This window comes from Microcaecilia unicolor, chromosome 14 (genome assembly GCF_901765095.1).
Source record: "Microcaecilia unicolor chromosome 14, aMicUni1.1, whole genome shotgun sequence".
Taxonomy (NCBI): domain Eukaryota; kingdom Metazoa; phylum Chordata; class Amphibia; order Gymnophiona; family Siphonopidae; genus Microcaecilia; species Microcaecilia unicolor.
The window spans coordinates 15301992-15319290 of record NC_044044.1 but is presented as its reverse complement, the minus strand read 5'-3'; the positions used below and the strand labels follow the sequence as shown (position 1 = coordinate 15319290).

The following is a 17299-nucleotide window of genomic DNA, read 5'->3' as shown; positions in this document are numbered from 1 at the left end:
TAATCGGTTTTCCAAACACGGGTTGAAAAGTAGGACACTTTTTACTATTCCCAGGGATCCAGCAGGCCATTTTATTCACATTTAAAACCAGCTGATGCCTTCTGTGAATCCACCTAAGGTGCTGCTGTAGCCAAACCTGAACAAATCAAAACATTAACAAAAGGGGTTCGGGGGTGGGGAAGAGAAATTTTCTTAAAACCAGTTTTCACTCCTTTCATCCCAGTAATAAGTATCATTCTTCATTCAGCACTGGTGCAGTTCAGAGCAACAAAAAAGAAAGAAAAAGGAAATTTGAGAGAGAGACTTTTTTTTTTTTATTATCCTTTCATTGTCAGTATTAACAGCAGTTCAGTGTGATCTCTCTCGAATCCTTTTTTTTAAATACTGTACAGGGAAATTATATATAAATTAAGCCTTGGCAGGAGTCCACAGAGCCAGGAGGGCTTTCCCTGCTTTTTTCCCCTTGTGTTCTGCTCCGGGCTGCTTCTTTCCACACCTTCACTTTTGCAATGGTCAGTACGCTTCCCTCTTAAGCCCCTCAAGTATTATGCGCTTAGAAACAAATCTTTAACAGCATACATTGCTTGAAAAACACTGTCACTGACAAATTCAAGACCTGATGCGCTTTCCTTCCGTGTGCATTTCCCTGTCTGCACATCCATCCATCTCGATCGATGGGGGGAGGGGAGGGGTACTTCTGCCCCCTTTCCTATTGCCCTGCTTTCATAATATTTTCTGCACTTTTTTCCCCACTAATTTGAAATTTCATTCCTGATTAGCCCTCTCACCCCCTCTTCTTTTCAATTCAAGGTTTCCTCCATTGTCCCCACCCATGTATACCTGTACCCTTTTCCTTCCCCACCGCTGCCCTCCCCCACTCCCCGCCAACACAAAATAAAGTTGGTGGATGCTGTAGAAGGCACAAGTTTTGGTTTTTTTTATTTTAATATATAATATTTTCTGTCTCAGCTCTTCCTGGGTGTTGCTACAAGTTATTGGTTCTGGATTCTTTAATGTATTTTTCTGAACTTTAATCCGTTATCCACTCCCTCCCTCCCTCCCCCCCCCACAAAAGAAAAACAACCCATGAAAATCCCAGATGGAGAAATTGCGTAGCTGCCAGGAATGCCTCAGTTAAGGGTGGCTGGGCGATCACAACTCCAAAAACAACCCAGCAGTCCTCCAAGCTGGGAGGGCAAGTGTCTGAGCCCTATTCATAGCAAGCCAGACTCTCCTCTCATCTTTGGCAAGCTTCTCTCAACATGTGAATTCTTAGCCGGTTAAATTTTTTTTTTTTTTGAACATACAATAGTTTGGAAAGTCTTTTTTTTTTTTTTCACTTTAAAGGACTGAGGTTTTCAGAGGGTGAACACTCAGTCTTTTTTTTTCCCCTCCTTTTTGAAATCTTTGTCGTAGTGTTAACAGAAAGGACGACACGATCTTCTCTAAGACATGCCATTCACCATGGCAGCTGGCTCCTTGCTGCATGGCCGGCTGGGGCAGTGCTCGCCGTTCTCAGACGGGCCATTGGGTATTGTGTGCTCCGTTTCTCCCTGAAAGGGGGTGGGGGTGAGGGAAAAAACATGAAAAAGTTACAAGTTAGGGATGTACAACTGCTTTTATGCATTTTAAGGAAAATGGCATTGGACTAAGATAGTTAAGTTTTTAGAAAGGACAGGAGGGAAGGCGGTTAAACAGCTGCCTACGTGTATTCTATTGGGCTGTCACTCTCCAGTGGAGGGGGGTACGAGATACCAGAATGTAATGGCCCATAAGGCTTTTTTGGTGAGCATGAAGTGCATACTTGTTAATTGGACACAAGAATTGAACCCCTCTTTTTGGCAATGGAGGAATCGCTTACATGATTTACTTATAATGGAGCTCCAGGACTCTCTGCTTAACCTTAAGACACAAAGCAACTTTTACCTTACCTGGGAAGGATATATTAACACATTGTCTCATAGGGCGAGGAGTCATATTATTAATAAACTTGGAGCATTGTCTAAGCTTCCCTCGGCGACTAATGGAAACTGAATGGGAATAGGGATTTTCCTTATTACCTCTTAGAAATTGGGAAAGAACAGTAGAGCAGACCTGGGAGGGGGGAGGGAGGGTTTAGGAGGGGGGGGGGGGGTAGTAGGGGTGGCGAAGCTCATTTGGAGGTACACTAGCCTTTTTTCCAGTCTGTTAAAGACATCTTCCGGGGAGGGGTAGGAGGGCCATCAGAACACAGGCCCCCTGGCTCTCTTACGGAGGGGAGTAAGACCCCAGATTTTTTGCTTGTTTTTAGTTTAATGCTTTTGATTGTGCAATGTAAAGCTGACATCTGAAAGTGGTTATACTTCGGGGGTTAATGCATTTGAATATATATTGTCAATTGGTAGAAGGAAGGAACATGGGGGAAAGGAGTTGTTGATAAATTGTTGTTAATAGACCCTGTTAAATAAAATGTTAACTATCAGTAACATAAAAGGGGGGGGGGGGGGGGATAAAGTTAAAAGATTAATGAAGATGAGTAATATTGCACAATTATCGTACTTAGTGTATGTTGGTTGATTGTACTGATACTTACATTATGTAAACACTATTTTTGTGCTTCATTAATAAAAACTGTTGAAACCTAAAGGAAAATGGCATATATATATATGTAGGGACTAAAAGGAGTCAGCCACTCACGGATAATTTTTGACCCGTCTAGCTCTGTTAATTCGTCATAGCAGCACTAGGCTTTTCTATATATTACGATGCAGTGGTGTAGCCAGACCCTGTATTCTGGATGGGCCCAGAGTTTGGCGTTCATAGGAACAGTCATTCAGAATCCGATGGAACTGGCCGGATCAGAAACAATAAGGAACTTAATGACTTCGTCCACTAGTATCCCTACACTCAAATTCTAGAAAAGAAGGCACTCCTTAGAACATGTTCAAAATTTCTCCCCAAAACAGTTTCCAATTTCCACATTAATCGACCAACAGTACTGCAACCCTTGTCCACCACCTCATTCCTATGAGCAGGGGCAGAAGCTTTTCACACTAGACCAGCAGGTCCCATACTGTACACTGCAGCAAACTCTCAAGGGTGCTGTGGCAAATCCAGACTTCCCTCCTGCTCCCTCCAAGCCAGCCTCGGCCTCCTCTGTTCCTGCACCCCCTCCCCCACACCCATCCCTGCCACTTCTCTAGATGAGCAGCAACAAAATAAGCTGCAGCCACATGGTGCTGGACTCTTCGTACACGCAGATGACTATCCCGCCCCCTTGAACATCACTTCCTGTTCTGGGGCACAGCTAGCAGCTGTGTGTATGGAAAGAGTCTGGTCCCGCGTGGCTGCAGCTTGTTTTGCCACTGCTGCTACTCATCTAGCAAAGCAGCAGCAGAAGGGATGTGTGTGTGGGGGGAGCAAGGACGGTGAGGAGGCACACACTGGATTGGGGGGAGTTATAAGGAGGGTAGACACTGAATGGAAGGGGGGGAAGAGAGGAGGGCAGACGCTGGATGGAAGGGGGGGGGAGAGGAGGAGAAGGGCAGATGCTGGATGGAAGGAGGGGAGAGAGGAGGAGGGCAGACACTGGATGGAAGGGGGGGAGAGAGAGGAAGAGGGCAGACGCTGGATGGAAGGGGGGGAGAGGAGGAGGAGGGCAGACGCTGGATGGAAGGGGGAGAGAGAGGAGGAGGGCAGACACTGGATGGAAGGGGGGGTGAGAGGAGGGCAGACGCTGGATGGAAGGGGGGAGAGGAGGAGGAGGGCAGACACTGGATGGAAGGAGGGGAGAGAGGAGGAGGGCAGACACTGGATGGAAGGAGGGGAGAGAGGAGGAGGGCAGACACTGGATGGAAGGGGGGGGGAGAGAGAGGAGGAGGGCAGACGCTGGATGGAAGGGGGGGGAGAGAGAGGAGGAGGGCAGACGCTGGATGGAAGGGGGGGAGAGAGGAGGGCATGCATGGGAATGCAGGTGCTGGTGGCTGAAGCATGCTACTGATTTGCATGCACAAGCATCATGGAGCTTGGACCTCGGGCAGTGGACCTCTTCAGCTAGTGGGGGGTTGCTGCATTCCTGCCAGCATAGGTAGGACTCAGGATTTTGGTTCCTCTGATGTATATTATTTTAACACCATGTAAATTTTAATTTACTGTATGTTTTAATTTTAGAGCAATATAGTAATTTTTGTATAGTTTGTTGAGCAAAGAAATGATTTTTATTGTTCTGTCCTTTTATATTTTGAATGCGATTTGTTCCCCGCTTAGACTTTTATAGATATAGCGAGTTATAAATAAAGTTTTATTATTATTATTATCATTAATGCTGTTGGGGGTGGGGTGGGGGAGAGGCAGTACGACTTAAGTTTGGGAACCACAGCACTAGACTGTAGAAGAGTACTCAAGACATACTTGCAGAAAACTCACTCATCTGAGACCTTTCCAACTTTTTCTATTCTTTGATTCAAAGAAGAAAAATGCTCTAGCCAATAAGGACTCATCTTCCTAGTTCTCAGATTGCATAGGCTTGTTACAGAAAGCAGGCTTACATCTATCAGGAAGTGCCTCCAGGACCAGGTTTGGGAACCAGTGCCCTAGAACACTACTACTACTACTATTTAGCATTTCTATGGCGCTACAAGGCGTACACAGCACTGCACAAACATAGAAGAAAGACAGTCCCTGCTCAAAGAGCTTACAATCTAATAGACAAAAAATAAAGTAAGCAAATCAAATCAATTAATGTGTACAGGAAAGGAGGAGAGGAGGGTAGGTGGAGGCGACTGGTTACGAGTCAAAAGCAATGTCAAAGAGGTGGGCTTTCAGTCTAGATTTAAAGGTGGCCAAGGATGGGGCAAGACGTAGGGGCTCAGGAAGTCTATTCCAGACGTAGGGTGTAGCGAGACAGAAGGAGCGAAGTCTGGAGTTGGCAGTAGTGGAGAAGGGAACAGATAAGAAGGATTTATTCATGGAGCGGAGTGCACGGGAAGGGGTGTAGGGAAGGACGAGTGTGGAGAGATACTGGGGAGCAGCAGAGTGAGTACAAGAACATGTACCTGACTTCATTTTCTCCCTCCCCCCCCAAAAAAAAAAACAAAAACAAACAAACAAGATTCCATGTATGATCAACTGCTATTGCCTGCTTTGACTACCAGAACTGAGAGCATAATCAAAACTTGTGGACCAGCATGTCTTCTCCTCGGTCAGAATGAAGTGTGTGCCCATGGAGCCTTGACAATGCCTACTGTGCCAAGTCAGAGCAGATGGCAAAATGATTCTTTTTATACCACTGCTTCGAGCTGGCTGAAATTTGGTCACAGACCAGATGAAACCCACAGCCCACGGGGGCCTCGGTTTCACATTTCCCGAGAAGACCTGCAACCAGGATACTTGGCTTTTCAATGCAGTTTGTTATTCTACAGTCTATGCCAGACAGATGCCATGATTTCTTTAATTAAAAGACAAATACCCCTTCTTCTGCATGTACATACCTTCTGTGCTGGTTTGCTAGTGTCTACTGACTTCTCTCTGGTCTCTTTCTGTGCAGGTCGCTGGCGGCTTTCAGACTCCGCACGAGAAATGTAATCTGCCACAGTAACTATCAGAGGGAATGGAAAAGCCCTAAATCAGACCAAACAGTTATTCTACAATCCTGCACGGACACCTTAAGCTCCCTATTCCTAGAGGTGAAAGGCTAGGTTCCAGTGACTGTCCCCTGAGCCCTCTAATCCTAGGAGTGACATGCTATGAACCTCTATGTTCATCCCCTGACACACCCAAGTCTGACAGTTTACAGTTTTATTACATATAATATAATCAAGGTGGTTTACAATAAAATCAAATTTAAAAAGGCAAAGAAAAGGCTTCGTAACCTGTGTCCTGATGGCGACAGGCTCCGTTCGACTTACGCCCGTTCCAAACATGAGTTCTAGAAATGACCGGCTCTAATTCCCTGTGCCCATCCATGAACCAGTGCATTGTCTGAGGTAGCTTTAAAAAGTTAAACGGTAAAATGTAAATTTGCCTGATAAATTTCATTTCTTTGGGTCTTGCCAGTGGGTTATATCCCTCTGCCAGATGGTGGTAGGATCTATTTTACCAGAACTCAGCTCCCATGGAAGAGCCACATCATTTGTCATAGCTTAAACCAAGCATCCATCTATCCATATAATAAATAACTAGGCCTATGAGTTTGGAGAACCTTTGAAGTCTGAAGACAATTTCCCCTTGAAAAGTGCTGATGCCCACCTGTTCTTTCTTCCAAGGGACTTGGGTAGGGAACTAACCCTTAATTCTCTTGAGTACATGCAGTGGCTAATACGATTTAGGAGAGAGAGTTCAAGGGATTTCTCTAGTGTCCCATGTGGATGTTGTATGCTGAGTGATCAAAACATATCAAATCTTCATATTGACTCCTTGTATGGCCTCAATCTAGCACAAGGGCCACAGAGGCAAGATATGAGACAGACTCTCTCTGCCGCCCCTCCTCCCATGGTCCTCCCGTGATCAGTCAGTCACACAGGGAGGCAACTCCAGATCATCCCTTCCTTGAGGCTGTCAACGGAAAGCCAACAGACCAAGCACTCCTTGACCACGCTTGGAAGTGGGCAGGGGATGGTCACAATTCTGCAACTGTGGCAACCACTGACGGGCACTTCCTGCCTTTCTTGGAAAGGAAGAGGCTCTCTCGCCTACAACAGAATCTTGCCTAGCTACATCTCAGTACACACAAGGAAAGTGCTCCTGTGCATCATTTCCTTTTAACTTTATTCACACATCCTTGGTTATGGGAACCAGGGCACTCCTAGAAGAACCAAAAGCTACTGGCTGAAGACAACTGAAGGCCAACTGCCCCCCCCCCCCCCCCCCATACAGTCCCTCAAGACTGTTATACGTTAGCCCTCTAGGACTAGGTCATTGATCCTCTGGAAGTAGACTGCTCCAGTCTAGGTATCTGCATCATCTAAGGCAGTGTTTCCCAAGTCCGGTCCTGGAATACTCCTTGTCAGTCAGATTTTCAGGATATCCACAATGAATATGTATGAAAGAGATCTCCATATAATGGAGGCAGTGTATGCAAATCAAGTTCATGCATATTCACTGTGCATATCCTGAAAACCTGCCTGGCAAGGGGTACTCCAGGACCAGATTTGGGAAACACTGATCTAAGGGAGACAGAGAAATACTGGCTACTACAGATCTTATGGGGTGCAGTGTCAGCAAAGAAAGTTTCTCGCCATCTTTCAGCAGGTGGACATAACCCGCTTGGTCTTGACTGCTCGGGATGTAAAGGAAGCACGTTCTGATTCCCTCCTGTGGATGTTAAGAACAGCTATCCAACGTTTGGCCTGTTTACCTGGCTGGCGGTCCCGGCTGATGGATCCATCTGGCCTGTTGCCTCGGTTCCGGCGACGACGGCTGCGGTTTCGCCTCTGTGGTTTGGAATCACTCTCATCTGCAGTATTGGACAGAAACACATTAGAAGCAAGGGAGATATCAACCGCAGCAATACTATAACAAGATCAGAAACCTTCAAGCCTGACCGTATCTGAATAGACTAGGGTTAGTAGAGTCCTATATAGATCTGGAAAGCTAACGTATATGCAAATCATATATATGATGAAAGCTGTCCAACATATATGCTCTGTCCATGCTCCCCAAATCATGCTTGCTCTTAAAGAAACCTTAAAGTTAGAGCATCTCATACACGCCCTCACACAGGCAGTGAACATAAGTGTTGCCATACTAGGACAGACCAAAGGTCCTTCAAGCCCAGTATCCTGTATCCAACAGTGGCCAATCCAGGTTACAAGTACCTGGCAATATCCCAAAAGAGTACATTTTATGCTGCTTATCCTAGAAATAAGAGGTGGATTTTCCCCATTTTAATAACGGCTTATGGACTTTTCTTTTAGGAAGCTATCCAAACCTTTTTAAAAACCCTGCTAAGCTAACTGCTTTTACTACATTCTCTGGCAAGTCCTACAAATGAACTACAGCCAATTCACATCACTGCAGACAGAATGAGGAAACCTGAAGTGGCTGTCATTCAGACATGCCTATATGGGGTCCAATCTGTATTACGCCTACAGTAAGTAGTTGTTCAGGCCCTGATTTTATTCACAGTAGATTAGTGCATAGTCATAGTAGATGACGGCAGAAAAAGACCTGCACGGTCCATCCAGTCTGCCCAACAAGACAACTCATGTGTGCTACTTTTTGTGTATACTATAGTCAGTTCAGAATAAAGCAACAAGTTAAGAGATGGTTTTTCACCCCCAATGTTTCAATCCCTATACTGGTTGCCAATTAGGGTCAGGCATCAACTCAAAATGCTGATGTGGGTAGTCAAAGCCCTGGTTGAGGTGGCACCTGGCTATTTACAGAAGTTGATTTGTTTGGACATTCCCTCCTGGTCACTGGAATCATCGTAGGATAGGCATCTAGTAACCTCTCCTAGAAATAAGCTTCATCTGCAGATGAGGGACTGGACTTTATTTTTGGTGGCATCAACGAAGTGCAACTATTTACTACTACTACTATTAAACATTTCTATAGCGCTACTAGACTTACGCAGTTTAACTATTTAACTATCAGAGGTTAGGGTATTTAATCTTATGAATTTTGACAAAGATCAAAACATGTGTCCTCATTCAGGCATATAATTAATTTTATTTATTTATTGTATTTGCAGGGCTTTTTCTGAGGGGGTACTTAGTACCGGCACCTTTTCCACTGTCATTTTAATGAAAGAGCTCACGTTCTACATATAAATTCTGCCTTGTCATAGATTCTATGACTGGTTGCAGGGGTCCTGGCTATTGTAGGGTGAGTCCCTCAATGATCACTCCACCGCTGAAGGGTGGCCTGGCATTTGAGTACTGGCACCTTTTTTTGCTAGACAAAAGGCACTGTGTATTTGTATCCCACATTTTCCCACTTATTTGCAGGCTCAATGTGGCTTACATTGTCCGGTCATGACAATCGCCATTTCCGGAGTAAGACATACAGTGGTATTACAGTAAAGGTCTTAACTGATATAGTAGATTGAGCATATATGGGAATAAGACTTAGGCACTGGGGAATAAAAAGTATACTCTCTCTCAAACAAGTATTGGATCTGCTAATCCCAGTTGCATCTTCATTGAATCTATGACCTTAGTGGACTTTGACTGCTGTTTGAGACTTGCTGATTGCCTATTCAAATATATGTCCTGTTTGGTATTCAGGTTGAGGTTAGATACAGGATTGTGATTTTGAGATCCCCTGCGTTGTCCCATGATCTGTGGGGGGACAGAGCTAAGTTGTTTGATATGCTTATGGGACTTGCTATTCAATCCATCTTGTCTGACTAGAAAAGTAATTCCGAGTTGAGTATGGTTGGGTGGCAGAATACCATACGTCTTGAAAGAAGGTATGAGGAGGTGGCTGCAATGAAGAGCAGGAGCCTGGCATCCTTTAAGAGATTGTGGACGCCACTTGATACGTACTGTCAAGTTATCAATGTCTAGTTTGTATATAATCTCAGCATTGTAGTACTGAGTCGTTGCTGTTTCTGTATGTATTAATAGGTATGTGGGAAGGAATATTGGGGCTGTACTGTAATCGTCGTGAATTTTAAAACAATTTCATGTTTAAGTTGCTATGGTAGCAGCATCTAAGAAATGTAATAAAGGAGCTCTAATAGTCTTCATTAACAGGGAAAAATCATGGCTCCTTCCGGAACCTCCTGGACAGCAGTCTACACTGTTGGTTGATGACTGGGACACTCTCCCATCATGCACCCTGATCTCACCCCAAAGAGACATTACTTACCCACACCATTCTCACTGACTGATGGGTTGTCAGAGTCTGCCTCACCATCCATCACTGTAGCATCCTCATCGGTGCGCCTCCGTCGGGACCTGCGCCTGCGATCTTTGCTGGGCTGAGACTCGCTGGCATCTGTGTCCACAGCGTGCTCTGGGTCATTGTTATCCAATAGGCTATACGGGTTACTGTCAGGATCCCTCAGCACTGGCATGGAGAAAAGCACTTGGTGTGAGACCTGACCATTACCAGAACAGATACAGCATAGACAGAAACAGTCCAAGCCTCTGCTCACCCCCCCCCCCCCCCCACCAACTCCTGCTGCACCTCATCCTTAAGCGACTTCTGCTAGTACCAAGTACCTGAACTTATGGATGAATTTCCATATTTGCCTCCACTGGAGCCACCAACCCGCCCCCTGTTGGCTTGCGTTGGTCCACGCCCTCGGCCAAGTCCACCACCCCTCCTTCGGGTGTCCTCAGCACGTTGGCGCAGGTCCCGATCGCTTGGCAGTGGCCAGTCTGCATAGTCTTCCCTCTTCTCAGACTCTGTCTCGGAGGCATTGGATTGCTCAGAGTTGGTACCTAAGAAGAAAGAAGGCATCATGAGGTCAAGGTAATAACACCCTTTCCATCCCTGTTCTAGAAGCTACTGTTGTTCCATAAAGGAAAGCTAAGGAGCAAGGTGTCAAAGGGGCAGGATCCTTAATGAAAGCCAGATGGAAGCCTTGCAAGGAAAGAATTCCTGATAAAGAGCTAGAGGCATTATTTGTTGTAAGGAATATTCATCTCACCATAACCAGAGTTAAGACCCCTCCGACCACGGCCACGTCTCCCGTAGGTGCGGGTGGTGTGCAATGACGAGGTGCTGTCATCAGTTGTGTATCCACCACGCTCCTTGTCCGTCCGGCTGGAAAGAGGGCGAAAGGCCATTCCAATCTGTCGCAGTTGCTCATCAATCTGCAGTCGCTCCAGCCGCAGCTGCTCCACTTCCTTTCCCGAGGTTTGAAGGGGGGGAGGGGGGGTTGGAAAAGCACACAATGAGAAAAGCAGCAGACAATGGTGTGGGGAAAGCTGAGACAGAGGACGCCAAAGGGTGGGATGGGGTAGGATGTGTGTATATATCTGGCAAATGACAGAGGATATTATTTTTTTGGTAGGAGGGGAAGATACCATATTTACTTTTTAAATATACTAGGTGACAGTGGGGGTGGGGGAGAACTGGCAAAGGGCACCATTTGTACCTGTAAGTATGCCAGGTGATACTCCAGAAGAGCTTGTGCGTTGCTAATATTCTCCTTTGTGCCCACAAAGATGAACGGAACCAGGCCCTGAAAAAGAAAAGTTGCAAGACACTTGTTAAAGTTTATGGCCTATTACTAGGGCTAAGCAAGCCTGTCTATGGTCCGTGAGAAGACCAAGAAGACACAAGCTAGCTAATTGCCCTACTAGATCATAAATAAGGGAATGCGTTATATATACACAAAACTGGCTGATCTGCAAAACCAAACAGCTGTATACTAAACACTCTTTAATCCTCACCTTGCCTGGAGAAATATCCTTAAGACTGAGGTAAAAAATTTTTTTTTTTTTTTGGGGGGGGGGCACCATCCTTCCCCTCCCACATCCTTAGGGGGGAATACTACCTCTCAGTACCATTACAAATCTGGCAGGATTTATTATGCAATGGAAGAGTAAGTGCTTAACCCTGCCTCTGTCCCCATCTCACCTCTTCCCTGGAGTTCTTTTTGTCGTTATCTCCTTCCACACGGACTCTGACTACTCCAGATTTATCCACTATTTCCTGGATCACTTTTCCATTCTTTCCAATCACTTTTCCTGCAGGTGAGGATGGAGGAAAGCAGAGCCAGGCCGGTAAGGTGGGAGAACAGGGATCACACAAAAAGACTTTCAGATAGAGTTACATAATGCAGGCTCTGCAGAGGCTTGGATTCTCTATAGACAACAAATATAAGAATTATCCAAGGATGAGTTTCCCCCCTTACTGTCCTCTCTCTACATCCTCCCCTCCATCTACATGCATGTGCGTGTCTATATTTCTACCAAATTGCAGTTTTTAAAATTCAAGCCTCAAGGTGCCATCACAGCATGTCATCATTTGCTGCAACAGATTAACATGGTTATCCCTTTGGAAGCCTCCTTCAGTTGTTTTTTTACAGATTATAGTTATTGTTATACTAACAGAGGCAGGTTTTGTCAGACAAATCTGATTCATTTCTTTAACTGGCTGACCACAGTTGGATCGAGGAAGAATACTAGATGTGGTATATTTTGATTTTAGCAAAGCCTTTGACACGGTTCCACACAAACGACTAATAAATAAGAATGGATTAAATGGAAGGGAAGACTGCCCTAGCCAAATCAAAAAAACTCGATGGTGCTGAAAAAAGTGCACCAAAAAAAGGGGGAAAAAATCCCGGTCGAGCAGGCCTAAGGACGGCCGCGACTAAAATAAAAGAAAACTTTTACGCGGGTCCAAGAAACTAAGATCTGGATCAGTTGAGAATGAAAAAGCGTCAGCATGGAGGAAATGTCCTTGTCGCTACACTCTTAGGACAGATGTTCATCAGCTAAAGAATCCTTTGCAGTGGTAAGGACATTAGTTCCTAGTCAGCATTCGATCCTCTCTCCACAGGATTTTGCTACTGGTTTTCGCCAGAAAGTCGACAAGGTTGTCAGTTTGAAAATAATCCCCTTCCCATTGAAATCTATAAGTGATGATAAACTGTGGTCTAAATTTGCTATATCATCAGATTCTCAATTAGAAAAAATGATGACTGTCAATAATTCCGTTTGCAAATTAAACTCTCTTCATATCTTTCTGTTGTGAAAACATTAAAAGCCTCGTTTTTACCTTTGTATACTCAAATGGTTAATGCATCTTTACAGGAGGGCATTGCGCCATTGGTTTTGAAATTGGCAGCTGTGAAGCCTTTGCTTAAAAATTCAAACCTCAATCAAATTGACAATTATCATCCAATTTCTTCATTACCTTTTTTTGCAAAATTGATGAATTTTTACAGCAGCATGACATTTTAGATCAACATCAATTTGGGTTCCGAAAGGACCATGATACTGAAACATTATTAATATCTTTGTTAGACAGTGTCAGGACAGGTTTTGATAAGGGTACTATGTTTTTCTTAGTTACCCTGGATATTTCTGCAGCTTTTGATACCACTGATCATTCTATTTTGTTGAATAGATTACAATCAATCGGATTATCCGGCTTCGTATTAAGCTGGTTTAATTTTTTTTTTTGAAAGACAGGAAGTTCTGTGTGTTCGAAGGAACAGAAAAATCGGAGTCTCTGGTCTGTTTGACAGATGTTCCACAAGGCTCCTGTCTTGCAGCAGTGTGGCCAGAGCCGGTGGTGGGAGGCAGGACTGGTGGTTGGGAGGCAGGGATAGTGCTGGGCAGACTTATACGGTCTGTGCCAGAGCCGGTGGTGGGAGGCAGGGATAGTGCTGGGCAGGCTTATACGGTCTGTGCCAGAGCCGGTGGTGGGAGGCAGGGATAGTGCTGGGCAGACTTATACGGTCTGTGCCAGAGCCGGTGGTTGGGAGGCGGGGCTGGTGGTTGGGAGGCAGGGATAGTGCTGGGCAGACTTATACGGTCTGTGCCCTGAAGAGCACAGGTACAAATCAAGGTAGGGTATACACAAAAAGTAGCACATATGAGTTGTCTTGTTGGGCAGACTGGATGGACCGTGCAGGTCTTTTTCTCCCGTCATCTACTATGTTACTACTATGTACATTGTGGGTGCAATGCAAGCTGTATGCTGATGACATACAGTTTGTACTTCCTGTCGAGAACTCTTTTGAAGATACTTTTTGTTAAATTGAAATTTTACCTTTCAAAAATATTGCAATGGATGGAGGGGAATCGTTTGAAATTGAACATTTCAAAAACTCAGATTCTTTTCCTCTCTGGTACAAAAGGGGTAAATTGTCCTAAGATTTGTAATTGACTCTGCTAAATTTGGGGGTGCAACTTGACACTACATTATGTATAAAACACCAGGTTGGGAACATAATAGCAAAGGTATTTTATAAATTAAGAATTGTACGGCGTATTAGATCACTGGTTTCTGACGAAAAGTTTTGTAAAATTGTTCAGTCTGTAGTTTGTCCACTGTTGGATTACTGTGATGGTTTGCTAATGGGGATTACCGGTAACATGCTGAAGGCACTACAAGTAGGTTAGAACGCTGTAGCCCGAGTGATTAAAGGAGGCTCTCGTTATGATCATGTTACTCCAATTTTGAAAAAAACTGCATTGGCTCCCTGTAAAATTTCGCATTGAATTTAACGTTTTACTGCTAGTTTTCAAAACATTGAACGGTAATATTTCACCACTCTAAGATGTTATCAACCTACTCGCTCTCTGAGATCATCTGAGAAACAGCTATTTCACGTGCCTTCATTTCATCAGGTTTATTTAGAAGAATGAAGATCATCTATTTTCAACATCAAAGGTCCAAAATTAAGGAATAGCTTTGCCCATTGAACTCCATTCAATACAAAATATGGACCAGTTTAAAAAAAAGCATTGAAAACTCATTTATTTCTTCAGGCTGTATAAATTATTTCAAAACCATGTAAATTTTAATCTGCTGTATGTCTGAATTGTAGGGGGTTTTTTTTTGTAAAGAAATAATTTTTATTGCTTCTTTTTTTTTGTTTTTATATTTTTTATGTGGTTTGTTCCCCGTTTAGACTTTTAAAGATATAGCATACTCCTTGTATATTTTTCTAAGTTTTCCTATTCTGTATTTTATTTAATGTTTGTAAGCCACATTGTGCCTGCATGAGTGGGAAAATGTGGGATATAAGTGAACAATAAATAAATAAATAAATAGCGGGTTATAAAGTTTTATTATTACTATCTATAAGGGAGAGGGTTCTTTTTTTTTTTTTTAAAGAGAAATAAAGTGAAAAGGCCACAAAAAAAAGGCACAGAGGCTCTCCCGGGTGACGAAGCGGAGCCAGGAATATTAGCTGCCGCTCCTCAGGTGGAAGTGGCGAAGACAAAAACAGTATGTGAAGTCAAGAGAGCTTGGGTCAGTACATAGGATCTCTAATGGAGAGACAAGGAGAGTAGATGGCATGGATAAGCAGACAGGATAGGCCATATGGTCTTTACCTTCCTACATTTTTCTATTTCTAGTAGTTAGGACTCCTTGAGCTGGCTACAATCACTGTGCCAAGACCTAAAGCACACCTCTCCTTCCCTTTCACACTGCCTGTACCCAAGAATAAATCACCTGACCCAGAGCCTCAACACATGAGGTGAGCAGCTATGACTTACCAACCAGGCTTCTAGGCACCAGTACAGAGTCTTCCGAGAACTCCAGATAACCACGAGCCTGTCTAACGGCATCAGGGGACTGCAAGAGAAAAGACACTCAGCATTTACGAACACCTAAAACCTATTCCCTTCCAGCACTCTGATAACTGAAAAACACAATTCTGGTCTCCGTCCCCTCACCTCTCCGTAAATACGGAAAGTGCAGCTCTCCTCATCCAGCTCGATGGCAGTCACACCGGGCACCTTGCGAGCCTGCTGGATGTTGGCACCGTGGGTGCCAATGGCCAGGCCCATCAAATCCTCCCGCACTGTGAACTCTTCTTGGAAGGCTGAGGCCAGTCGCTTGCTTGTCTGTGAGGAGAGCCAAAAGAGAAAAAGAGAAAGGGGGTTGGGGGAAAGGAAGTCAGATGGTAATCATAAGATGCTTCGATTTCTTGATAGGCTACCCAAAGTCTGCTCTTCTGTGGCACGGTAAAGAGCGAGCAAAAAAAACAAAACAAAAACAAAACCCCAACAGCTTAAATGATAAACAGACGAGCGGCAGCCATGAAACCACAACTATTTAAAATTATGCATGCATGAGGAAACTGTTCAAAACTCTGCTGCCCGTCTCGTCTTCCGCCAGGGTCGCTTTACTCATACTACCCCTCTCCTCATGTCGCTTCACTGGCTCCCTATCCGTTTTCGTATCCTGTTCAAACTTCTTCTACTAACCTATAAATGTACTCACTCTGATGCTCCCCAGTATCTCTCCACACTCGTCCTTCCCTACACCCCTTCCCGTGCACTCCGCTCCATGGATAAATCCTTCTTATCTGTTCCCTTCTCCACTACTGCCAACTCCAGACTTTGCGCCTTCTGTCTCGCTGCACCCTACGCCTGGAATAAACTTCCTGAGCCCCTACGTCTTGCCCCATCCTTGGCCACCTTTAAATCTAGACTGAAAGCCCACCTCTTTAACATTGCTTTTGACTCATAACCACTTGTAACCACTCGCCTCCACCTACCCTCCTCTCCTCCTTCCTGTACACATTAATTGATTTGATTACTTTATTTTTTGTCTATTAAGATTGTAAGCTCTTTGAGCAGGGGCTGTCTTTCTTCTATGTTTGTGCAGCGCTGCGTACGCCTTGTAACTCTATAAAAATGCATACTAGTAGTAGTAATCTCAAGGAGTATCAACATTCCATGTAGAACCCCAAAGAACAGCAAGATTCTGGAATCGTAAAGAGTGACAAGATTCCATGCAAGATTCGTAACCACTTGTAACCACTCGCCTCCACCTACCCTCCTCTCCTTCTTCCTGTACACATTAATTGATTTGATTTGCTTACTTTATTTTTTGTCTATTAGATTGTAAAGCTCTTTGAGCAGGGACTGACTTTCTTCTATGTTTGTGTTGCACTGCGTACGCCTTGTAGCGCTATAGAAATGCTAAAAAGTAGTAGTAGGAACAGAACCAAATTTATGAAACTTGTAGGAGGCAGTATACGACAGTATCCAAAAACTACATGTTCAACAATTTGGATTTACTTCAGTTTCCAAATCAACACGAATCTTATAAAGTGTGTTTATACACACACCTGTTAAATCCTTCCATAATTAATCCAGGTTTTCACTAGTACTGTATATGCTGGTGATTTATGGCAGTACAGACTAAACATGCAACAGACGTTCAGAGGTAAGCAGCAGATTACCCACTCAGGTCTACTGTTGGTATTTATCCTGCCTTAGAGCAAAGACACCTTTGTGGATGGTAAGGAATAAGAAGGGAGCTGAGATGTAAAGGGAAACAGGAAGAAAACACTTTGTGAACAAGAAGCAATATTTTGTACTGAATAGGAGTGGAGGAGTGGCCTAGTGGTTAGGGTGGTGGACTTTGGTCCTGGGGAACTGAGGAACTGAGTTCGATTCCCGACACAGGCAGCTCCTTGTGACTCTGGGCAAGTCACTTAACCCTCTATTGCCTGCTGCGTTGAGCCTGCCATGAGTGGGAAAGTGCAGAGTACAAATAAAAAAAAAATATATGTAACCAGTGTTGATCATATAGGGGAAGAATTAAATGGCCAAATTGTTGACCTCCTCCATATTCCCCCTCCTTTTGTGTCTGGTATTCTTGAACTTGAAGAGCAGTTCAGAATAGAAACTTCCCTTTTCTGGGCATGAATTTGGAGAAGGGCTGC

The 17299-nt window shown here is 44.3% G+C and overlaps 1 protein-coding gene across 1 annotated transcript in view; it reads right to left on the bottom strand.

Annotated features, from left to right (window-relative positions):
* Positions 1 to 290: 290 nt before the first annotated feature.
* LOC115457477 (fragile X mental retardation syndrome-related protein 2-like) overlaps positions 291 to 17299 on the bottom strand; it is a 36094-nt gene continuing 19085 nt past the window's right edge. The window contains exons 7-16 of the mRNA XM_030186895.1: positions 15297 to 15467; positions 15117 to 15195; positions 11515 to 11624; positions 11030 to 11116; positions 10580 to 10778; positions 10149 to 10370; positions 9793 to 9993; positions 7334 to 7432; positions 5469 to 5575; positions 291 to 1553 (exon numbers count right to left, since the gene is read on the bottom strand). Coding sequence (XP_030042755.1) covers positions 1446 to 1553; positions 5469 to 5575; positions 7334 to 7432; positions 9793 to 9993; positions 10149 to 10370; positions 10580 to 10778; positions 11030 to 11116; positions 11515 to 11624; positions 15117 to 15195; positions 15297 to 15467 — 1383 coding nt within the window. The 3' untranslated portion in view covers positions 291 to 1445. The remainder of the gene's footprint in view (positions 1554 to 5468; positions 5576 to 7333; positions 7433 to 9792; positions 9994 to 10148; positions 10371 to 10579; positions 10779 to 11029; positions 11117 to 11514; positions 11625 to 15116; positions 15196 to 15296; positions 15468 to 17299) is intronic.